This window comes from Bidens hawaiensis, unplaced genomic scaffold (assembly GCF_021521415.1).
Source record: "Bidens hawaiensis isolate Kalapana, Puna unplaced genomic scaffold, B.hawaiensis_p1.1 tig00003058_1, whole genome shotgun sequence".
Lineage (NCBI taxonomy): Eukaryota > Viridiplantae > Streptophyta > Magnoliopsida > Asterales > Asteraceae > Bidens > Bidens hawaiensis.
In genome coordinates this window covers 217,842-242,933 of record NW_027491165.1, presented here as the reverse complement: position 1 = coordinate 242,933, position 25,092 = coordinate 217,842, and the positions used below count along the sequence as shown (strand labels likewise).

The 25,092-nt window shown below is 37.2% G+C and overlaps 3 protein-coding genes across 3 annotated transcripts; 2 read left to right on the top strand and 1 right to left on the bottom strand.

Moving 5' to 3' along the window:
* Nucleotides 1-570: 570 nt before the first annotated feature.
* On the bottom strand, nt 571-7,790 carry LOC143622188 (uncharacterized). The gene is made up of 11 exons (XM_077093397.1): nt 7,712-7,790; nt 3,133-3,335; nt 2,914-3,054; nt 2,602-2,817; nt 2,342-2,524; nt 2,031-2,252; nt 1,824-1,940; nt 1,606-1,749; nt 1,412-1,513; nt 1,263-1,331; nt 571-1,188 (listed from the first exon to the last, which is right to left on the bottom strand). The coding sequence occupies exons 2-11, from the start codon at nt 3,319-3,321 to the stop codon at nt 970-972; spliced, it is 1,602 nt and encodes a 533-aa protein (XP_076949512.1). The 5' UTR covers nt 3,322-3,335; nt 7,712-7,790; the 3' UTR covers nt 571-969.
* A 1,986-nt stretch (nt 7,791-9,776) lies between these two features.
* Nucleotides 9,777-13,211, top strand: LOC143622185 (sedoheptulose-1,7-bisphosphatase, chloroplastic-like). The gene is made up of 8 exons (XM_077093395.1): nt 9,777-10,099; nt 10,706-10,825; nt 10,909-11,094; nt 11,180-11,261; nt 11,963-12,184; nt 12,458-12,558; nt 12,662-12,733; nt 12,823-13,211. Exons 1-8 carry the CDS (start codon nt 9,986-9,988, stop codon nt 13,102-13,104), a joined length of 1,179 nt encoding a protein of 392 aa, XP_076949510.1. The 5' UTR covers nt 9,777-9,985; the 3' UTR covers nt 13,105-13,211.
* A 929-nt stretch (nt 13,212-14,140) lies between these two features.
* On the top strand, nt 14,141-15,588 carry LOC143622187 (transcription factor DIVARICATA-like). Its single transcript, XM_077093396.1, has 3 exons — nt 14,141-14,291; nt 14,605-14,981; nt 15,070-15,588. The coding sequence occupies exons 2-3, from the start codon at nt 14,644-14,646 to the stop codon at nt 15,386-15,388; spliced, it is 657 nt and encodes a 218-aa protein (XP_076949511.1). The 5' UTR covers nt 14,141-14,291; nt 14,605-14,643; the 3' UTR covers nt 15,389-15,588.
* Nucleotides 15,589-25,092: the final 9,504 nt, after the last annotated feature.

Sequence of the window (25,092 nt, the reverse complement as noted above, 5' to 3'; positions counted from 1 at the left end):
CATTAGAATTATGTCAAGTCTTGGTCTTTTGGACGTTCGTTACATGGAATTCGATACATTCGTACTATTTGTGTCTCTCACGGGCCAAGTTATATTTGACTGCCATTGAGTTTGACTTGTTACATCCCATTTTACTTCCTGACTTTTAGAACATGCCAATTTTTTTATTTTTTTTTTACAAAAGAAACCTAATAGAAATTGCAACATATCAACCAAAGAGGATTCAATTACAATAGAGAACATGTTGTGGGTCATGAGAGATGGCTGATTTGATGGCTAGAAGTGCGAGATGATCGGTATGGTTTTTGGCAGACGTTACAGGACATAATAATAGTGCTATTGCATGAATGAAAACTGAAAGGTATGAAATGACCAACATTCTATATTGTTTGAGTTTTAACACAATTACTTACTGGGTTTATATAGATAATGTTGGTAAGATTTGGCATGCAACTTAATGGGGACTGAAGTGAAGCATGGACCCATTGGATTTATGCTTTATTGACTTCACAAGTCTTGGTCTTGTTTTTTGGAGTATTTTGTACTTTCATTAACATTGAATTCCGTTCATAATCGTCACACCATTCGTTACTCTCACGACCGAGTTATACTTGACTGTCATTAAATTTGATTCGTTGCGCGACTGTAGCTCGCCAGCTTTCTAGGTTTATCACATATCCAATAAATATTCACATTTTTACTTTTGACTGTTATAGCATGTCATGATCTTTAAAATTAGCAACCACTTTCTTTTCTTCATAACGGTAAACTTTTAAGTTTATAAAACTGAAACCATATTTTAATTCCAATGTATTATTCTAAGTCAGGGAATAAGTTTTTGATACAGATGACAGTTTCTGCATAATAAAAAAATTGCATCTCTTGTACTCGAATAAATTTCACTTAGTGACGCGTCTGAAATTGTCACTAGAAATGAAAAAAGATTCATCCATTGTGAATTAACTTGAATCAAACACTTCCATTGGCTCTAATGCATGCATCCTCCACCAACTGAGCTGCAACTCCAACATAGTTATGTGGAGTCAACTTTAAGAGCTTGGTTTTAGCTTCCACCGGTATTTCTAACCCGTTAATGAAGTCGGTAATGCTCTCTTTAGTAACCGCTCTTCCTCTAGTAAGTTCCTTCAGCTTCTCGTAAGGCTCCTCAACACCATACCTTCTCATTACCTACATTTTAAAATCCATAAGATTATTCTATTTTGTCATTATTTAAAACAATTTTTAAGCGGTAATATGCATACCGTCTGTATTGGTTCAGCAAGAACCTCCCATGAATTGTCCAAATCCTTGTTTAACGCAGCTTCGTTCACCTAACATGCGCGCACACACAAAGTTCATCATTGGTTAATATAGATACAAATGCCTACAAAATATGAACATATAAATGTACCTGAAGCTTTCCAATTCCTACTAATGCACTTTTGTAAGCCAAAAGTGAATACCCCAAACCGACACCAATGTTTCTCAGAACCGTCGAATCAGTCAAGTCACGCTGCAATAGTTATATCAATATCACTTGACAGATAAGCTTTAGATGCATATATTATGACTTAAATGATTAAACGTAATAATGTATAGTTATACCTGCCAACGCGAAATAGGCAACTTCATGCTTAAATGGTCCAAAATTGCATTAGCTATCCCGAGATTCCCTTCACTGTTCTCAAAGTCAATGGGGTTGACTTTGTGAGGCATTGTTGATGACCCAATTTCACCAGCCTTAGTTACCTATACACAAATATTTAACTGTTAAGAATTATTTACTTTTAAAAACCATAACAAAATAAAAGTTGAAAGTGAACCTGCTTGAAGTAGCCCACAGAGATATAACCCCATATATCTTTATCAAAATCAAGTAAAATGTTATTAAACCGAATAAACGAATGAAAAAGTTTAGCCATGTAGTCATGAGATTCAATCTGCATCAACAGTACGATACTTTATATATATGTTTTAATATGAAATTCATAAACGGCAGAAAAATAATTTTAAGAAAACATGTTACATGCCTGTGTCACGTGCGGATTAAAGCTTAATCCAAGAGAATTTACAAACTGATTTGCAACATGCGGCCAATCTACATCAGGATATGCGACAACATGTGCATTATAGTTACCAACCGCACCTGCAAATTTTCCCAGTATTTCTACTTGTGAAATGTCCCGCCTTTCTCGGTTTAACCTCTCAGCAAATATTAACATTTCTTTTCCCAAAGTTGTAGGTGAGGCTGGCTGCATACAACAATTTAAGAAAATTAGTTACAGCTACAAGTTCAAATATATAATATTATAAAATAAAAGGGAAAATGTGAAGACTTTACTTGTCCATGAGTCCGAGAAAGCATAGGAACGTGAGCATTAGCTTTCGCCATAGAATATATCGCGTTAATTAAATCATCCATAACCGGAAGAATAACAGAATTAACCGCTTCTTTCAGCATCAGTCCATGCGCAAGATTATTTATGTCTTCAGATGTACAACCAAAGTGAAAAAACTCAAGCACCTGAAATTATTTCATCGACAATAAAACTAAATCAAAATTACATGTGAACAACTAGCTAATAGAGATTAAAGACACACCTTAGCTATCTCGGGATCTTCTTGACATTTTGTTTTAAGAAAATATTCCACCGCTTTCACGTCATGATTAGTTATTTTCTCTATATTCTTCACTTGAATCGCGTCATTTTCACTAAATCCATCAATCAGTCCTTGCAATTTTGCTTCAGCTTCATTGCTAAACTTTGGAACCTCAGATACTTCCGGAATTTGTGACAGCTTTAGCAGCCACTTGATCTATAAGTAAGAAAACACATATAATAATATATTAATATATAAACATCAAAACTGTTAAAATAATTACGATAGTGTAATAACTAATAAGCATTGTACCTCAACCAACGTCCGATAGTAGATGAGGCCGTATTCACTTAAATAACGGGATAGATCATTGACTTTATTTCTATAACGCCCGTCCAATGGACTTATGGCGGTTAAACTTGAGAGTTCCATCTCAGAAGACTTCACTTTTACCTGAACATTTATGAAATCATTCTGTGAATATAAAGACAATAACATATAAGTATACAATACAATATCACAAGCTGAAACCTTTTCTACAGCTTCAACCTTCAAGTTTGCTTTGGAAATGTACTTTTTGCTAGGAAATGTGACAAGCGATGAAGCTTTTGAAGTGCGGTTTTGGGTTCCGATAGATTGTTTATGCAGGCAAGTTGCACGAGTTATGTATGATGTTGGACAGCTGCCATTTGGAACTCTAATACATGATCCGAATTCCATATATGCACAACAACCTTCAAGAGAATGATGTCCAATCAGAATTACAGTAAACGGTATGTGACAACCGCCAAAAATTAGACTAATCTGGTAATTATCTTAACCGTAATCGTGTATTAATTAGTAAAATAAATACATAGGAATAATATTTTTAGTTAAAGTTTTGATTTTAGTTGAATTTTAACAAAAATATGGAACCCGAAAAAGTTCAATTTTGACGTGTAGCTGACACTGTGCAGATTGACACCGGGTAATATCTCAAAACGAATAAATTCATAAACGTGTCAAGATGACCTTGAAAAATAAAATTTTATGTTAGGATATTAGAGATAGTGTATAAACTTAATTTTAGAAGGTTAGAATCGCGAAAATTAGAAAATAAGTAACCGAAAGCCAGTAGAGGACACCGTAAGAGCCCGACATTAAGTTTATCAGAAAATTATGTTTTTAGGCAGACATTGACTGTAATCTAATTTCGCTCAAAGTCTGATAAAAATTATTAGAAACGGAAGTCGTTTGGCTAGATAAATTACGAGATACGTTAAACGCTAACACCTAGATATTATCACATGTCATTATTCAAAACCACCTCTCCCTCTCCCTCTCCCTCTCCCATCTCTCTCGGCCGCCACATACACCTAACCCAACCCACCTCCCAAACCCACCAATGAAAAGCTTGCATGTATGTATCCAATGATTACCTAGATTACTTGGAAGCTTCAAATATGGACACATGCACACTCTATACCATCCAACTCACAACCCTATACCTCTCTTTCTCTCTTCTTATAACCGGCCACCCCATCATCACCTTACCATCTCACATTTTCAAATTTTTACACACACAACACTTGATTAGGAGGTATTTGGTGGAGGTTTAAGCAAATAACAAGAAGTAGGAAGACAAAGGAAGGATTATAGCCAACACAAGGTCACATTAGCACCTCCATAGGCACCAAATCCGAAACCCAAGGTAACCCACTTCAAAGATTTGTGTATATTAGTTGTTATTTGATGTTTAAGGCTTGATTTTAGTATGTTTGGTTGTGTACATGCAAGTATAATATGGATATATGCATGTATGTATGTGACCGTGAGTTTGCATATGAATGTGTAAGATGGGTTTTGTTGATTATAGGACTTGTTATGGTTGCATTTAAGCTTGTATAGATTGTCCATATTGATGTTACTTGAGTTTGTTTAACAAATGGGTTTAGGTATTGTTTTAATAATGGAAGTAAATGTGTAAATGGTCAAAAGATTGGAAATGGATTATGGGTAAAAACACCCATTAGAACCATAGGTTTTGATTTTGGTATTGGATTGAAGTTGTAAGCTTGTTAAATGGTAAAATGGTTAAAGAAAGAATGATAATTTTGAAAACCCACATACTTGATTACTTGAAAAAGTTGTAAGTAATAATAATAATGGTTTTGAAAGGATCTTGGAAAAGGGTTGACAAAAATGTAGGGATTTGACTTTGTTGGAAAGTTACTTACACATGCAAGTAATACAAAAATTTGATTTTGATCATAAAGCTCATACTTGTCTTATATGGATTGAAAATGACAAACTAAGTGATTGAATGGGACATATGGAAAGGAATAAAATCTACTAGAAGTACTAGGATGCATGAAACATGATAACTTAGATAAACAAGAGTTTGTGTTAAACTTACTAATAAAGGAAACTTTGTAAATTGTACAAGATGTTTTGCAAAATGATTTGATAAGTGAACATAATCTTGTGTGGATGATTAAAGACTTGTGGTTAGGATTACTTTAGTAAACTCTATTGTAAAGATTGTTAGTATGATAATAAGGTTATTAAAAATTGCTACTTACTAGTAATAGAAACTTTGTTGTTAAAGAAATCAAGAATGTATTTGTTAAAGGATAACAATGGGATGAAATAAGATGTTAATATGGGTTAATAAGATCTGGAAATTTTGGTACATAAACACCTTGTAGAGATTGTAGAAATAACATGTATAATTGTATAGTTGAAAACTTAAGCTAAGGCTTGAGCATGTGTAGTTAAAAATTTGTTTTGTGTGCATACTTGGTGCTAGATGATCAAACATGGATGTGATGATATATTACTTGTTATTATATGTATATTTGCTGTACCAAATGGTTTGGTTTTGACATTGTGACTTAAATAGCTTGTCGGTGACTTTAACGATCGGAAAGTTCGACTTTTAAGGTGAACCGACATGAGTTTTTGGAACTGAATTAAAACAGCTCCTAAAGTCATAATATTCTTATATTTAACATAAGTTAAAGTATAAGAAAAGTCAAGAATAGCAAAACTTAAACCAACACGGTTCGTGTCGCGAAAACCGACACGAAAACGTTAAAAATTGACATTTTTAAGAAATTGGCAACAAAATAAAAACCAAAACATTTTTATTGAAAAACCAATAAAACTTGACTAAAACTATATAAAAAGTGTTCTAGATAATTTAAAAACTAAAAGTTTCATAAAAATGACAACCGGTTCGTTTTTAAGCTCAAAATCAACGAAACCGGCAAAACCGACAAAACCGATTATAATAGAGTCAAAATTTTTACACTCCAACAACTAAAGGTAATAATTTTTATAAATTTTAATAATTAAATTAAATTATTAAATAAAACAATTATTAGTTGATTATTACTTGTTTATATTTTTAAGTATAGAATTATAAGATTATAAGTAGTAAACTTTATGTGTTATATGCTTGTGTGGAATTTTTAGAATAAGAATATGTATATTTTAGTCAAATTTAAGATTAACGAACGTGTACTAATATAGGAACGAGCGTTTATTCGAACACCGAAATCAAAGGTGAGTTCTTCCTCCGAAAAGCATATTGTATATCTATATTCGTATTTATATATATATATGTTTTGAAAACACATTATACTACAAATTGTCGTTATTGTGGGATGAATCAATTTGGTTAAATAACTGTTAACCGAATTGAGGGCACAGAAGTGTTGGTAGATCTATCGGGGTGACGCCCCCCACTTCCATTCGCGTTGGGTTAAAAGTGGGAATATTTCGAGTATGGTACGTTTCGAGTTATCAAATTGGTAGTCATACACGCGTTGTATTCGTAGCTAGTTTACAACTAACGCTTTTTGTGCTTAAAGGTAAAATGCGGGTTTCGTTATTGTGTTATACCGTGTATGATCGGTTTTATTGGGAGTATAATGGCCGTACACCATTATATTCATGTGTTGTTTATATATAAATTGTTTATATTTATATAATAAGTTTTTCTTCTCAGGAATAACTCACCAACATTCGTGTTGACCCAAATATTATTTAAATATGCTTTGCAGGAAAGTGAAGGTTTCGAGGTGGCATGGAAATGAGAGCGTGGGGTGTTTGAACAAAAGTGATGTGTTGTAAACCGTGCATCAGCACGTGTAATAAACTCTGATTTTGTAAAATGTTTCCTTATAATAAAAGATGATGCTTTTATTATTAAATGTTTATTATTGTTGACTATCGGCGTCTGTCATAACCCGAACGAATTAAAGTTAAGACTTCCGCTGTGTTAAGTTAAGGTTTTCGAGGTGTGACACGGTATGGGTGTTCATGAAACTGAAAAAACCGATCCGAAACCTAAAAGATCGAAAAAAATCAAACCGAAACAAAAACCGAACTTTCGGTTCGGTTTCATTTGCGTGTAACTAAAACCAATATAACCGAACCGAACTTATAGATATGCATTTTCTATTCTAAATTTTAAGTAACTTAGAATAGTTTAATATACAGTTTAACCCAAATGTATAACAAATATTAATTATTAACTAACAAAAAAGGTTCAAGCCCGAAAGACAAAACCGAACCCAACCAAAAACAACAAAAAACCAAAAAAACTGATCTGAAACATAAACCAAACTTTCGGTTCGATTTTTCCTGTTTTAGTTACACACAAAAGGAAACCGTACGCAAATATTTTGCCCAAATTTATTACAATCAATTAATTAATAACTAACAAAAAAAAATTATGCCCAAATTCATTATTTTCGGTCAACTTTTATTTTCCGCTCAAAAGACAAAACCAAACCCAACCTAAAACAAAAAAACAAAAAAACAAAAAAAATGGGAAACCGAACGTTTTCAAAATCTCAAAACCAACATTTCAGCCTTGGTTCAGTTTTAGCAAAAAACCGAAACACACCCCACCCGACCCATACACACCCCTAGTAAAGGTAACTGTATACTTGTTACATGCCTGTCTTAATTTCACTTTTCAGTTTTACACCCTGCTAATCTAGAAGTGTAACAATTCAATAAAATCAAGAATTGATAGCAATATCACAAACTCCCGATTTATAGTTATAAAGTTTCAATGGAATCATCGATCAAATTAAATAGTGGGATTGTAGAGACGAACCTGAAGAATAAGTCGCAGACGTTGTTTTAGGGGTTTATCTAGGGGTTTTTGTTTTTCACTTCAAGATTCTGTTTAGAGTACAGAGTACAGACAGACAACGTTGTTTAACACTTTGACTTTTGCATAAAACACCCTCAAGACTTTCATGATGCCCATATGTCACTTAAATCAAGTTTATTATTTTTTTTTATCATCGTTTATAACTATCCCAATATTCAAGTAGGGTTGTCTAAACTGCTCGCCGCTCGTTCTTCGTTTGCTCGAAAATTTCTTGAAAAATGCACGTTCGATTTAGGCTCGGTTTGGAAGTGAGTCGTTCGGCTCGGTTCGGTTTCAAAACAATCCAAGCACGAGCAAAGCCTCGTTCAGTTTGGTTCGGTTCGTTTTGCTTGAATTATTTTTATTTATTAGTATTATATATAAACTTTATGTATATATATAAAAGTATACTATTTTTTTAAAGTTTTTAAAATTTCCCTCTTTGGTGTTGAATTCAAAGTTCAAATTTAAACCATAGCCGCTCGTTTTATATATGTTTTGTTGTTAACTTTGAGTTTTATACATTTTAAAGGGGAAAGTTTAGACAATTTAGAGTTGAAAGTTTTGAATTAATGATATTTTGAAGTTTTAGAAATTTAAAATTGGAAATTTTGTAAGAAATCAAGCAAAACCAAACCGAACCAAGCCGCTCGGTTTCAAAACCAAACCAAGTTCAAGCATAAAGATATCGCTCGTTTCTTTAAATTCAAGTCGCTCGGTTCGGCTCTCTTTCAAACAAAACCAAGTATGAGCATGCCCGCGTTCGGTTCATTTCGTGAACAGCCCTATATCTGAGTAAGCTTTCTTGAAATGGAATGTTAACTGTTCATTCTGATTTTGAGGCTTCAGACCTGACTCACCCACCTATAAACATTATCATGGATGTAACTCGCCACAGTAGGAAAAACTCATTGAGTCAGGTTTTGAACGTAAAACTTTAGATATCCCAAACTTTAATTATCATACTCATGCCATTAGACCAAATATCAATTGTGTTAATTAGAATTAATAATTTTTGCATTAAAGTTATTAATAATTTTTGCATTAAAGTTATTAATAATTTTTCCAATAACAGAACCTACTCAAATTTATGATTTTCTTTTAATAGATTTTAAACTTTTTATAAAATAAGTGATTTATATAGAACACAAAAAAAAAGATACAAATTTTTTTTTTTGAAAAAATGTAAAGAAAAAAAAATTGAAGTTTATAAACTTACTCATAAAACTTATACCTTTTATTGAGATAAATAAAAGACATTAAACCACCTTAGGGTTAAACACATGGCCATCTTATAGGTAAGTTAAATGAAATCATGACTTTAGGCCTCCAGTTTTATAGGGTCTTAATCTTAAATAAGGGTTATATATTATGATTTTTGAAAGTAGAGTTTTTTTAGAATTAGTAATTATTAGATGAGCCACAAGATAAGAACGATTGTCTCATATTCATTATTACTGTATATTATTCATATTCCATAATTCTTGGATATTAGTCTCTGGTGCAATATGCATAGAGAAAAGAAATAAAATGTCTCATCATTTTAGTTAGTTTTAAGCATCCGAGGACGTTGAGTCAACCTTGGTTAAAAATCTCATATTTTATTAACCATAAACTAATTAATTGAATAGATAAGTAATTATGTTTTGTTATTAGATTAGTCAATAATCTATATAAGTGTTTTCTGTATTTTACTTTTTGTGTGGTTCACAAGTGTTTTGGTTTCTTATCGTATATACAGGTTTGAGTTTAATAAAAAAAATCGTTAATTATACAATTAACCTCATAACTTTTTAATACGGTAACTCTCTCTCGTGTTTTATTAAGTTACATAAATAACTTTATAAGTTATTAATATAATATAAACCGATACCGTAACAAACCAATATTGATAACAACATAGTCCCGCCACATTCCTAGCATAACACGCGAGAAGTTTAAAACCACTGGTTTCATTCAAACATGATCACCCGTATAACAACACCACATGCATGAGAGCCACATAATTCTGAAAAAAGATGAGTAATAAACCTCACCCCATACTTTCCATCAACACCATATCTATCCACTCCCTCACTGCCACGTGTCATTCCATCGTTCCCTGCTTTATCTAAATTCTAAAGAACCAATTCCTTCAAACAAATTAAACACCTAAAAACCTCTAACTCAACAACCTCTTGCTAGCTCCTGCTTGTTCTTCATCTTTGAACATTAAAAAAAAACAGAACAACAAACATGGAGACAGGAGTAGCGTGCTTTGCACGTGGCACAATCTCACCAAGTGTTGCTTCTCAACATACAACTTCATTTGCCTCTCCTCGTACTATCTCCCCATCATTCACCACCAAGGTATATATATATATATATATATGCTTCAAATTTCATTGCCTTTACATTTATTTAAGCGAAAATGATCAAAATGTACTTACAAAAGGTTAAAGTCTAGAAAATGTCCATTTGATCATCTTATTCCGAAAATGTTCACCCTTAAATCTCGTCGAATGATGACTTTTAATCATTTATCGACGGGGCTTTTTAACCAACCAAATTCTGCCACTTGTCCTAAAAATCTCGTACAAACATATCTCGTCGGAAGCCAAAAAAATATATGTCGGGCGCCAAAATAAAACTCGTTGGACGCCTGAAAAATCCCGTGGCTCCGATGATTATTTTAAAAAATATATCAACCCGATAGTTTTGAGACGAGTGGCAGTATATTGTTAGTTGAAAATCTCGTAGGCTAATGATTCAGAAATGTGCATATCGACGAGATTGAGAGTGAAGTTATAGGAAAAAGCTAGTCAAATGGACATTTTGTTTACTTTGACCAGTCAAATAGACATTTTGGTCATTTTCCTTTTATTTAACTATAACTCATAACTTTAATCACTTAAACTGCAAAACCCCAATCCAGTTTAACCCACAAACATTTGATATATTTTTTGCTAATGACAGAATTTGAAGTCGAGTTCGTTTTTCGGAGAGTCTTTGAGGGTAGTGCCAAGATCATCCATCAAGGTTTCAAAGACACAAAACTCCTCACTCGTAACCAAATGCGAAATTGGTGAAAGTTTGGTGAGTTAACCGCGATCCTACGGATATAAATTTGTCACTCAAATTAATTGTTCTTTATATTAGCAATGTTGTGACATATGTAGGAAGACTTTTTATCAAAGGCAACCCCTGACAAGGGTCTTATCAGAGTGTTGATAAGCATGAGTGAAGCGATTAGGACCATTGCGTTTAAAGTCCGGACCGCATCTTGTGGTGGCACTGCGTGTGTCAACTCGTTTGGTGATGAACAACTCGCGGTTGATATGCTTGCAGACAAGCTTTTGTTTGATGTTAGTTTCATAGGTTTTTACCTTTTTTTCTTATACATTCTTGTCATATATAAAATAACATAACTTGTTGCAAATTTATTTCTAGGCATTGAGTCACTCGCATTTCTGTAAATATGCTTGCTCGGAAGAAGTTCCTGAGCTTCAAGACATGGGCGGTCCGGTCGAAGGTTAGCATGTTATCATTTAGTACTTTATATGTAACTAGTTTTTATCCCCCGTATTATGGGGGTTGTTTTATATTATTTGTTCTAATATTTATTTGTTTTTTGTATTTATATTTTTTTATTGTATGAAAGTTAATAACATACTTATGGTTTGATGATAAATTGTTTGACAAATAAATAAGATGTTATAACCCGGTTTAAAAGCTATATGGTTTTGATGAGACCTAAGACCCGTTTATTACTTTTACTATAAAATTGGTTTTTTAATTATAAATAATATTTCTGAAAGTTAATAATATACTTATAGTTTGATGAGACCCAAGACCCGTTTATTTTTTTCGTTTATATATATTATAGATATACTAGTGTATTGTATAACATACCGGGTTAGAAACTATGTGTTACACGAGCTTAATAAGTGGCATTTTAAATAACTGGTAATGAACATTTAAATTATTAAATAATATTTTGTGAGAAGATAAAAATTGAAATTGCATCAAAGTTACTAGCAAATAATTTAACATATTTGAAGTCAAATATCTCACATAAGTTACTATTTTTTTATATATTATTTTTTATAACTATAAATATGAAGGGGGTGAGGAAAAAAGAATCTTGGGCTCACAGAATTGTGACATGCGGCCTAACCATTTACTTATTTTATTATCTAAAAACTGAAGACGCTCATTGTTTTATCTTGACAGGTGGATTTAGTGTCGCGTTTGATCCCCTTGATGGGTCTAGCATTGTTGACACCAACTTCACAGTTGGTACCATTTTTGGTGTGTGGCCGGGAGATAAGCTAACCGGGGTGACCGGAAGGGACCAAGTGGCTGCAGCCATGGGAATTTACGGGCCTCGAACTACTTATGTCATTGCACTCAAGGGTGTCCCTGGAACCCACGAGTTTCTTCTTCTTGACGAAGGTAAAGAGAATATTCCTTTTCAAAAACTTATGATAACCGTACTTACAAAAAGAAATCAGAGATTACCATATAAAGATAACGTTAAAGCTAACAAACTAATGATAATGATAGAACGTTGAAAAAAAAAACTATTCTAATATTCAAACTAGACATACAATAATGGCAAACAAACAAACTTAAAGATAAATAATAAATCAAATAATAATAACTATAACAGATAATAAACTCTGCTAACACGTACAAACATTTATCGACTTTTATGTTAATGGTCAGGGAAATGGCAGCATGTGAAGGAAACAACAGAAATTGGTGAAGGGAAAATGTTTTCCCCTGGAAATTTGAGAGCCACTTTTGATAATCCTGAATATGACAAGGTTTTTTTAAACTTTCATTATATCATACTACTAAGCATATCAAGAAATATTGGAGATTAAATTGTATCATTTTATTAAATAACTATTATTTGATTGAATACAGCTGATCAATTACTATGTTAAAGAGAAGTACACTTTGCGATACACCGGTGGAATGGTGCCTGATGTTAACCAGGTCGATCTCGTCAATTTGTTTTTTTTTTAAGTTGTACATTTTTATTCATCTTTTTTTTGTTATAACTTATAGTGTTGTTTTTGTTACAGATTATTGTGAAAGAAAAAGGTGTTTTCACAAATGTGATATCACCAACAACAAAGGCGAAACTAAGGCTTCTTTTCGAGGTGGCTCCATTGGGACTATTGATTGAGAATGCTGGCGGTTACAGCAGTGACGGGACACAGTCCGTGTTAGATAAGGTTATTGTGAACCTTGATGATCGGACTCAAGTAGCTTACGGGTCCAAAAATGAGATCATCCGGTTTGAAGAGACGCTATACGGATCATCTAGGCTCGCATCTGGTGTCCCTGTTGGAGCCTCAGCTTAAAATCTGATCCTTTGTTTTGTAAACATGTATTGTTTAAGTATTTAATAACGAAAATTCCAATATATATTATATTTAATAATTTATTAATAATACAAATATAAAAATATATTAATATTTCGCGCCAGGTAGGGGTCGAGAACCTACGACTTTCTGCTTAGGAAACAGACGCTCCATCCACTGAGCTACAGGCGCTTGATGCTATAATAATATATAATATAAACTATAAACACAGAGTGTTATTTACATAATCATTAAATAAATAAAAATATGTTTTATTTTATTCGAATACTATATAGCTTTAATATAAATAAAAATATGGTTAACATTAGCTTTTATACTATTAGCTTTTACATAAAAATATGTTTTATTTTTACATAATTATTAAATAAATAAAAATATCTTACCATAATGATATTTCCCTTACATATTTTATTATTATTATTATTAGCTTTTATATTGCGGTTAAACTGCGACCTTATTATTAATATTATTATAATTAGTAGTAGTTTTTTTTTTATATAACTGTTAAACTTTTTTTTTTTTTTTTTTTTTTTTTCATACACATGTTCTTAGAGCCGAGGGTCTCTCTGGAAGCCACCTCTTTATTCCTTTGGATAGAGGTACGGTGTGCCTACATCCCACCCTCCCCAGACCCTACCTATAGCTCTGCTGTCGGTGGGATTTTACTGGGTATGATTGATTGATTGATTGATTTATTCGAATACTAATATTGTTTTATTATTATTATAATATCAATAGATAAAATGGGAAAAAGGTCCTTGTATTATTACTAAAAATAAAAGATATTTGCCACTATGTTCACAAAAAGAAGTTTTACAGAGTTTTCTTTCTCCTAAAGGTTTTGGTAAGAGCAATAATAACACAATAGCTTTGCTATTGGTGGGATATACTGAGTACGATGATGATGATGATGATGATGATGATGATGGATGATAACACAATAAATGAAAAGGCAAATGGATCATTGTCATGCCAAATCTTGCTAACTTTTTCATGCAATTATAAAAGTTGTCATAAAGCAAACCCTCTAGTGAAATAGCTCATTAATTATACAAATCATCCAACACTTGGTGTATAAATATCACACAATCACACTTCCATTGACAACTCTGCAACAACCTCCTTGTGCAATCATTTTGGGTTCATCCACAAATCACCATCAAGAGGTAAAGCTCTCTGCTTTCACCCCCTATGTTTTTCAAGATTCATAGCTTAGAATGAATTTTTTTTTTAGACTAGTGAAATTTTACTTTTTGATCATGTTTCTGAATTGGGTATATGATTAGTTAAAAGCTGTGATTAATTGGAAGTTATATTAGTTAAAATTTTCATATTTTTTTCAAGGTCTTCTTGATTCTTGAATTGATGGGTCATATTCAAGATTCTTGAATATGTTCTAATAAATCTTTAAAAAGAGTATTTTAAATGATATGATTCCTATCAAAGATTCTTAACTTTTCATCTACAAATATACAACAGTCATTGTAAAAGCATACCTTTGCAAGATTTGAGCTCACGATGCAAGAAAGCAAGCGATCAAAATGGACGAAAGAGCAGAACAAATGGTTTGAAAGTGCTCTAGCTATATTTGATACCGAAACACCCGATAGGTGGTCAAATGTGGCTGCCTTTGTTCCCGGGAAGTCAGAATATGAAGTGAGAGCACAATATGAGGAACTAGAAGCTGATATTAATAATATAGAGGCCGGTTTGGATGAAGTCCCAGGGTACTCCACTGTTAAGTCTGAATTTAATCAAGATCATCGATTCACTTCGTTCAAGAACAGGTTTTTGAGGTTAAGATCCTTTGACCACGAGAGGCGTAAAGGTGTACCTTGGACCGAAGAAGAGCATAGGTGAACTAGTTTTATTAGTAGTAAGTTTATTAAATATTTTATGTTTAATAACATTAGTAGTAACTTATGTTTGATGTATTAATTAAAGGCGATTCTTGATGGGTCTTCAAGTTCATGGAAAAGGAGACTGGCGAAACATATCACGCAACTTCGTGGTGACGAAAACACCAACACAAGTGGCGAGTCATGCTCAAAAGTATTATGCAAGGCAACATTCAGATGGGAAAGAAAAGAGAAGACCTAGCATCCATGATATCACCACCGTCCACCTTGCACGAACAAGCAATTTCTCAAGTGACATGGACAAATTCTCGCAATTGGTCAAAACACCAGACAATGGAATTAATATACTAATGTACAATTCGGGTCTGTTTTCTCAACCAACAAGGTACCAAGTTGAAGGTTAGGCAACCTGGATATGTGTTTGTAATTCAGATCATTGTCTTGGGGATATGTATTCATGTTATCATGTACTTAAACGATAGATCCGAACCATTTGAAGCCCAAAGTAGAGTGGTTTTCTAGTGTAACTTATGATTAATAATCATGACAAAATATGTAGATTGACATGTAATGCATAGTTAAAGTTGAACCAACTTTATTTGTGTCGATCGCCATGTCATCCATGACTCACTTTACACTTATCCGGTTTTTTCCAGATCATCACCACCATTTATAGTATACATGTATTATAAAAGGAAAGTATGCCCAAAGTGCAGCCCACATGTATATACACAACAAATCAATGTATATTATGTAGTTGGTGTAGCTATTGGAGTATGACAAAGGCCCTCACTTGATGAAATAGTTTTTTATAAATGTGTTGCAAGTTGCATGATAGACCACTGAGTTCCACTACTTTTTCTATTCAAATCATACATTACCATGAGTAGAAAAAAACAAGTAAACAATTATTGAAAGGTCCAGTATTAACAGTAAAGATACATGGAAGTTATCTCAAGATCGAAAAAGATGGTGCCTTTATTAATAATTATGTACAGATTTAGTGACCAATGAAGTCAAGCAGGATAACAAAAGGCGGGGAGTCAGTTCTTGGTCCAGCAAGAGAATAATAAGCATGTATATGTGCAGGATGTTCCAATGTTCCAATAATAAGCTGCGTTTTTAGTACCATATACTTATACAGCAACACATTCTAAATCAAGACAACCTTGTGCTATGGCAGTTAGTCCCCTTTGTGAAACAGCACCTTCTTCATCCGCTCCTCTTTCGATTCTAAAGCCGTTTCATTTTCTTGCAAAACCGAGCTAAAACTTCCATTCCCCTGTGTGTCCAAACACATTTCTTGTCCATTTATCATCAATTTTGAGTTCATAATTAGTTCAGTTTTGTTTGATGTAACAATCATTTATAGAAACAGGAACAATGAGAATGAGAATGAGAATGAGAATGAATACTTATCATCTGGTCAACACGAGGCATCATAAATAACACAAATAACAAAACTGTTGCCCAATATAATAAGAAAGAGTGATCGATCAAAGAAAATAACAAGATAACAATTTGCAAAAGGTATGAAATCTTTATTGATTTTGAGGGTATATAGACCACATATCATCGTTCATGTCTTTTGATCTTGGTGCTAATTACAACTTTAATCCTTCTACAATACATAAATATAAAACTAACTAAAACATACTATGACATATTTACATAACTAACCCTAGACTTTAACTTGAAAGGATTAAATCTAACATTCACCCCCTTAATCACGAACAAGTAAGTCTTCAACACCGAGCAGTTTCCTCATTGTTGCAAGTGATCATCTTTCAAATTATTAAAAGAACAAAAACAAATAGAAAAGGAGTGATTATTAACAAAAAGCTAATGAAGACTACTCACAACGCCATAAACTCCATCCTTTTTGAAAGTAAAGGTTCCGTACCTACCACTGGAGAGTTGATAATGTACAACCGCAGTGCATCCTGTGTAAACATTAACGAAATAACATAGATCAAGAACATAAAAACATATAAACAACATAAGTTTATGTTGTAAAATGTAAATTGATCATATACAGTTAAACTAATTAATTAATTAATTAATTAATGTAACAGATAGAAATCAAATCACGGCTGCATTAGAAAAAAGAAAGACTTCATCCACGAGTTTGACCTAAACCCTCGGCAACAGGGAAATTGTTGCTAAAGTATTCTTTATTTTCAAACGGGTAGTGAATAGAATATATGCATATGATCGATCTTGTGGCGATGCAATGCAAGTCAGTAACCTGTGCATATGTTTAATATTATTATTAATTACCAAAAAAAACTGAACTGACTCAGAGCGTAAGGTTTACTAAGAAAAGTCTAAACAATTCTGAAGTTCTTCAACAGAACTGATAACTTCAATATCCACGCCATCCTTACTCATATCCAAATAGGAAGAGGAGTTCCCCAAAACCTACTTACCATATTTGACAAATATATCAAGTGCTTCCACAAGCTACTAAGTTCAAATACTTAGGATCGTTTGTACAAAGAGATGGGGAGATGGACAATGACGTAACCCATCGCATTCAGGCGGCCTGGTGTAGGTGGAGAGCAGCTACGGGAGTTTTGTGATAGGAGGTTTCCAACTAACTTAAAAGGGAAATTTTACAGGATTGCGGTTAGACCTGCTTTGTTATATGGGACAGACTGTTGCACCATCAAGAAAACATAAGCGCGTAAGATGGAGAGATGAGGTGGATGTGTGGGCACACAAGGTTGGACCGAATAACAAATGAGGTTTTTAGGGAACAACTATGAGTTGTTAGCATATGTGAAAAAATAAAAGAGGGGAGATTGAGATGGTATGGACATGTGAAGAGAAGACATGTAACAACGCGAGCAGTGGAAACCCACAATGTAAAAGGAAGGAGGAGTAGAGGCAGACCCAAATTGACTTGGGATGAGCGGATCAGACATAATTTGCTAAAGTTACACCTCTCTAAGGACATGGTTCACGACAAGACTTCATAGAGACGTAGGATTAAGGTTAAGGAGTCCTAGAGAATGCCACTTTTGAAACTTACCTTTAGCGTATGGACGTAGACTCTTCTACATTTTATGAGATTTTGCTTGTGCTTGTTCTTTTGTTGGTATGTGTATTTGGATTCTATGATTTCATATGTGTTGGTATTTGACTATGTCACTTTATCACTATATGTTTTGTTACTTGTACATGTGTATTTGTATGTTGCATGCTTTGGAGCCGGAGGTCTCTTTGAAAACAGCCTCTCTATCCTCATGGATAGAGATAAGGTCTGTCTACATCACACCTTCCCCGGACCCTACTAATAGCTTTTGCTGTTTGTGGGATTTACTGGGTACGTTTGTTGTTGTTAACCATAAATGTAAGAGTCATGCATACTAAAGCACACCTAAAACTCCAGTACATTTGACAAGTCCAATATTCAATATGTGGGTTAACCAAGTTCTTTTAACCAATTCAATATTCAAAACGAGAAAAAAAAACAAACAAAAAAATTCATGAGAACCCTTCACGCATCATCAAGTTCTTTAACCAAGTTCTTTTGACCCATTCAATAAGCAACCATTGTAATATCCTGCAATAAGAAGTTCATAGGAACTAATTAAATAAGCATTGAAGAAACGTGGATCGACTCACTGGTAGACGATCTACTTTCCTCGGGTGTGATTATGCTTCTTCACCGATGGATCTCTGGGATCTGGGCTCTTCCACCTACAAAATGAACAGCACCGTCAACTTACCCCTCAGAAAGGGACAGAGGGGTCCTCTTTGGGGTAACCCTCCGGTGTGAGAATAAGTGTTTGTAGGAGAAGATAATAATGTGAGAGTAAGGAAAATGGAGTGTATTGCTTAATAGCTGAATACTCTGTAATTGGATGTGATTGTATGTTATTGGATGATTGTGTATCCCTCCTTGTGGAGTTGATGCTGTATTTATAGTGCTAGGGTTTCCACTGATTGGGCTAAGACCCAATTAGGGTTTCGTTGGCCTCCTCCAATTGATTTGCGCCACGTGTCCTTGGGGACACCTGGTGCTTTTTCATTGGTTATAATCACGTGGTAGCACATGAGTTATGCTGAGTTGTCCACCTTTCATTTGGCAGCTGTCAACATCAGCATATTCTTATTCCTTAAAAAGATACCTTCTGGAAGGTTGTCTGACGTGCACAATCAAGGTTGCCCTAATCCTGATTTGGATAAGGACGAGGTTGATTATGTGCATATGTGATATGTGCCTATCCTGAGGATGCGCGAGGTCTTCTCTTTATTCTCACACGCAGATGTTTCATAAGCAGATGTGATATGCACAAGCATGTGATATGCGCCACGCGCGGATGCGCCACGCGCAGATGTGATATGCGTGAGCATGTGATGTGCGTGAGCATATGTGATGCCTGAGCATGTGATGCCTGAGCATATGTGATATGCGCCATGCGCATAGGTTTTGGCTTTGTGCCTTCATAATATATTGATTTCAAGTCTCTTGTCTGTATCTTGTGGGTTGACCCGCCTCGCTCGGTGTTGAGGCGGGTACATACCTCTTCAAGCCCCCCCAGTCTAATGTGTGTCTTGTCTCGCGCGAGCGAGGTAAGATAGATATTAGACTAAATAGTTAGCTCTTTTAGTAGGGGTTTGTCCTTTTCTTCTTATTATTCATGGCTGCACGAAATTCTATCCTTTTTGTTGAAAACGAATCGTCCCTGTACGTGGTTGGTTGTTGCTGACATGCGTCAGTGATGGAGACGTGTCAGACCTTTCGTGTGCTCGAGGTGCTACAGTTGCCTTTCGTGTCCCCTCACATAGTGTCAGGGACACGTGTCGCGCTCGTATTGGTCCGTTCCTGCGAGTGGTGGCGCGTGAACTCTGGCAACAGCTGTATCGTTTCTTTTCGTGTCCCCTCACACAGTGTCAGGGACACGTGTCGCGCTCGCGTTGGCGAACACCTGCGAGTGGGGGCGCGTGTAGTCCGATCCATACCAAATTTTCTCTCTCCTGGGTCTATAAAAGCAAGCCCGTAGAGTTTTTATTCTTCATCTTCTTTGCTGTTTTATTCAAAGCTTTCCTTTCTTTCCTTGTATTCCGATTACCTTTGTTCTGCTTCCAGATATCTGTTCTTCAGAAGCATCCTTTGTTCGTTGTCACAGTTGTATGTCTGATAGCTCAGACAACACAATCTCCCCCATCCATTGCCGTGTGAAATCGTTAGTGATGTCTACATTGAAGAAGACCGGCAAGGGGAAGAGAGCTGCTGAGGCCTCATCGGAGGAGGTAGGGAGGACCAAAGCAGTGAAGAAGTGGGATGAGATCCCCTGCAAACTGAGGCAGGCTGATTTTGACAGCCTTATCGCCTCTCAGGGTTTTCTCCCTGAGTTTGGCTGCACGTTGCCTGGGGCCGGGCAAACGGCGGCGGACCCGCCTACCGGCTATATATCCCTTTACTGCCATTTTTTCACCCACTGCAACCTTCATCTCCCGATGACAAGGTTTGTGGGTGCGCTGCTTAGGTTCTATGGGATTCATATATCCCAAGTCCATCCGTTTGGACTTGTGCGCATGACTCATTTTGAGTTCATGTGCAAATCTCAGCGCGAGGAGCCCACCCCTCGTCGCTTTCAATTTTTTTACAAGCCCAAGATCCAAGATTCTTGGTTCTCATTTATTCCTCGTAGTCAGAAGGTCAAGTGCTGCACTGTTTCATTCAAGAGCCTTCATGACTGGTCTGAGAGGTTTTTTTATATCAGGGCTGGTGTGATCCCCATCCGCATGACCATGCGCGCGATCTCTTCTGCGCCTGCGGATGTGGGTGTCTTCAAGAACCCAACTGGCGCCTGGGTTAAAAAGTTGACCGCCGAACCATCCCCCGCCAAGGAAATTTGTGAGGAGGCGCTGGTGGGGGTCGGTATGAGCAGGAGGTGGGCTGACAGCGCGACTGAGCCCGTTATCCAAGTTGACGGCTTGTGTAAGTTAATCTCATTGCATTACTTCTGCGCGAATACTTATCTTTTTGCTGATATCATTTGACTTGTTTTGTGCAGTCACCAAGGAGTATATCCACGCCGCCTATGATGAGCATATGGAGGGTGGCTCCGTCGCGCTCGGCGCTGGGGAGGTTGGTTTCCCCGATCGCTTTGATGACATGTTCATCCCTGTTGATCTGGGATTTCTTTTTGACAGCGATGCGCCTGGTAAGCCTTTGTACTTTTGTTTATGCCTTTATAATACCAAATTTGGCTAACATTTCCGTTGCACGTATTGTAGATGCGCTCGAAAACTACGAGCTGGAGCTCGCGGAGGAGGAGGAGGAAGAGGAGGCGCCCCAACTAAAGCGTAAAGCTAAGGGGAAAACTGGCGCAGGGGCCAGTAAGAAACAGAAGAAAGATGATGCCCCTGTTGTTCAGGATCCTCCTACTCAGGCGAAGGGACCTGAGAAAACCCAGGTGTTTACCACCAAGTTTTCCTTGTCTTCCCTGCCTCAAAAAGTGGGCAGACCTCCTGTCCACCTAAGGTATGGTGCCACTACCTCCTCCCTTCGCGCGGCGGAAAAGGGAAGCGGTGTTGCGCCTTCGACAGGTATACTTTGCTTATCCTTTGGTTATCTTTTATGGTTCTATGAGCGCGATTCTGATAGAATTACTAATGAATCTTTGCTCACTTAAATGTTTGTAGAGCCGGCGACCCTGGTGGACCAACCTCAGGCGCAACAAGGTGCCGAGCCTGCGCCAGAGGTCGCTTCGAAGTCCCCTGTTTTACCCTCCAAAAAGGGGCGAATGGACTTCATGGCGATGTTTGCCTCGCGAACGGAGTTGCGCCAAGGTATGTATTGCCCTTTTATTTTCTGACTTTTTTCTTTTAGATCAAGTCATGAACCATTTCTTTTTGTTGATTTTTCATAGGGGCCATTGCTGGCGTACAAGCTGCTGGCGGCACTCCTGGCGCCGGTGCCAGCGCCGCTGGTTCTGCTCCTGCTCCTGCAAGCGCTGAATCTCCCCTCATCGGGATTACTAAGGAGCAGGAGGCCGTTTTACGCGCCGATCTGGCGGCGCCGAGACCTCCGTCACCTCCTCCTGCGCACAGCCCTCCTCGCGAGACTGATTTTGGTTCTAGGTCGCAGGAGAAAAGGCCTGTTTCAGAGGAGGATGAGGAGGTTCAAGTTGAAGGCTCCGACAGTGGCCGCGCCAGCCCTGCAGCGCCACGAGGTTTCGTGGCGGAGTCTTCTCGTGGGCCTGGCGCTGACTTTTCTGCTTCATCCCCGCAGGTATAGGTTCGTTTTTGCTCCGCTGCGCGGACTTCCATCTTTGTGTTTTGATGACTTAGATAATTACTTTGTGTTTGCAGGAAGCCGATCACATTTACCGCCCGAGATGGAATATTACTGAGGACAGCTCATTTCAATCCATGGGTGTGTGTGCGGAATTCTGAGCTCATTCTGTGCCTCCAGCTGAAAGGAGGTTTCAGGATGGCCGCGCTCGCGATGACTTGCTCAACGATCAATTGTTCGCTGGGTCGGCTTTCTTTGCTGCCTCCCAAGAGCTTCGCTATGATTACGTAAAGGTACGTGATGCTCTTGCGGAGGCCAAGCAAGAGGCTAAAGTGTCTGCTTGGCATCTTTCTGATGCTCGAGAGAGAGCTGAAAAGCTCCAAGCAGAGCTCAGTGAGAACAGGGCAAGTGCCAACACCGCCTTCGTGAAGCGCGGTCATGAGCTACAGGCTGCGAGGGAGAAGCTACAGGCGGCCGAGGCGGACGCTGCCAAGTACGCGCGTAGAGTGCGCGACTTGGAGCTGGACGCGGAGGCGCGTGACCAAGCTCTTGTCCAGTCTATAACTGACAAATCATCACTGGAGAGTGAGGTTGCCCGCCTGAAGAAGGAGCTGGCGGCCGCGCAGGCCGAAAAAGATGAAGCCTTGGCGACGGCAGCGTCTAGCCAGGAAGCACTTGACCTTGCGCGAGCGGAAAAGGAAGAAGCCTTAGCGGCAGCAGCGTCCGACAAAGAGGAGCTGAAACAGACTAAGGAAACTGTTGAGTTGTTAAACTCTCAGATTCCTGCCCTCGAGACGACTGTTTCTTCTCTCGCGCAAGATCGCCAATGGCTAGTCTCACAGGGTATGACTCGTTGCGCTTATGCGATGAAATACTCAGACGAGTTTCAGGCCCTGGTGATGGATTGCAACGCTGCCGCGCGCCTGGTGGGTCGAGCTGAAGGGTTTAAGGATGGCTATGAATATGGCATGCTGAAGAAGAACCCATCCGATTACCCTTATCAGAGCGACGTTGCCTGCGCGGACATGGCCGCGATGGGGGAGGAGTATTTGAATACTCCCATTCCCGTCCTTGCGCAGGTATTTTAACTTTAATGAGATTACCTTGACTTATTTTCCAAGTCTTTTTGTACTCATATTTTTCCTTATGATTTGCAGATATCCGCGCTTGCTGACCAGCCCGATCTTGGCGCGCTAAAGAACTTACTTGACGAGTGCGAAGGGGCTGGCGGCGGCGATGATGGCGCGGGGGATGCTGCCCCTGCTAGCGGCTCTGGCGTGGCCAAAGGATCCGCTCCTGACACTATTGTGATAGAAGAATCCATTCAGGATGAACAACTTGACTATGGTCAGTTTGGAGATGACGAGGAGCAGGCTGCGCCAGATGCTGAGGGTGGTGATGAGGATTATGAAGAGGCTGACGTCGACGTGGAGACTTGAGAAGCCCTTCATGTTTTTTATTTTTATTTTTATTTGTAGTTTGTATCTCATCATCTTGTAAACTTGTAAATTTCAATGCTTTGGAATGAAATTTTGTTTTTCCCTTCTTCGCATCTTGCGCATTCCCTATTCATCTCTTTATATCGCATGTTTGCTTGTTGAAAATAAGATATGCTTGCACGTTGAAATAAGAACAAGGTTGTAAGGAAATTATTATACTTAATCCTTGTCATATTGTAAGTGATTTTGCCATATCTTGATTATCACGTGCCTTGGCGTTTTCATTATTCCTCTTTTACGCGACGTTATCGCGCATTTATTATATGGAATTATGATTTTTTTTTTTAGCCTTTACGTGTCAGCATGTGTTACTCAGATATCCATTACAATTTTATGCGCGACCCCGACCTGAGACCTTAACAACTATGTTTTGGCATTTGCTTTGCCTTAGTTGTGTTTAGGTATTTTTATGGTCAGGCTGCGCAGCATGTAGGATGGATGTTGTGAGTGATTTGAGCTAAGGCTCACATTATTGGGCTAAGGCTTATATTATTGGGCTAAGGCCCTGACGTTTTAGAGTTAAGACTCGTTAACGCGTTTTTGAGCTTGAAGCTCGCGCATGTATGTTTTACTTCGTTTTATTTTGTTTTGATGTCAATACAATGTTGTCATATTGCTCAAAATTAATAAAGGGAAGTGTGAAACATGTATGCAAAAGGTAATAGAATCCATATTAAGAGAAGATAGCGCGTATCATTATTCATAATGGCTTAAAAAGCCTTGATTACAAACTTGACAATTTTTACATGAAACATTTTCTAAGCTGTGCCGCGTTCCATGCGCGCGGGATCTTCTTTCCATTCAAATCTTTTAAGGCGTATGCGCCTTTTCCCAATTCTTCCAAGACTTGATAAGGTCCCTCCCAATTGGGGGACATTTTTCCCGGGGGTATCGCGCGGCTAGCTTCATTGTTTCGAAGGACAAAATCATTTTTCTTGAAGTGGCATTCTTTCACGCGCTGGTTGTAATATTTTTCCAGTTTTTTCTTGTATTTGGCTTCACTGATGATAGCCGCCTCTCTGCGCCCTTCAAGTAAGTTGAGATCCAACCTTCTTTCGCGCTCGTTATCAATCTTGTTCATCATGAGCACTCTATGGGATGGGCATCCAATTTCTGCTGGAATCATTGCCTCCGTTCCATAGGTTAGGCTGAACGGGGATTCGCCATTGCTGGTTTTGCTTAATGTCCTGTGTGCCCACAGGACATTAGGTAGCTCTTCGACCCAAGAATGGGATTCTCCCTCCAACCTTTTCTTCAGCCCATTTAACAAGCTTTGATTCGCGCGCTCCACTTGGCCATTCCCCTGAGGGTGGTATACCGAAGTGAAGATTTGGTTGATGCGCAATTCCTTGAGCCA

Bases quoted from the DNA above. Each gene is read 5' to 3' on its own strand.
- LOC143622188 (XM_077093397.1), bottom strand. From the start codon at position 3,321: ATGGAATTCGGATCATGTATTAGAGTTCCAAATGGCAGCTGTCCAACA. The intron at 2,253-2,341 runs GTAAAGTCTTCA...TGTTGTATGCAG, and splicing joins TTTCTCGGACTCATGGACAA to CCAGCCTCACCTACAACTTT. The intron at 1,332-1,411 runs GTACATTTATAT...CGCGCATGTTAG, and splicing joins TAGGAATTGGAAAGCTTCAG to GTGAACGAAGCTGCGTTAAA.
- LOC143622185 (XM_077093395.1), top strand. From the start codon at position 9,986: ATGGAGACAGGAGTAGCGTGCTTTGCACGTGGCACAATCTCACCAAGT. The intron at 10,100-10,705 runs GTATATATATAT...TGCTAATGACAG, and splicing joins CCCCATCATTCACCACCAAG to AATTTGAAGTCGAGTTCGTT. The intron at 11,095-11,179 runs GTTAGTTTCATA...ATTTATTTCTAG, and splicing joins CAGACAAGCTTTTGTTTGAT to GCATTGAGTCACTCGCATTT.
- LOC143622187 (XM_077093396.1), top strand. From the start codon at position 14,644: ATGCAAGAAAGCAAGCGATCAAAATGGACGAAAGAGCAGAACAAATGG. The intron at 14,982-15,069 runs GTGAACTAGTTT...TATTAATTAAAG, and splicing joins TGGACCGAAGAAGAGCATAG to GCGATTCTTGATGGGTCTTC.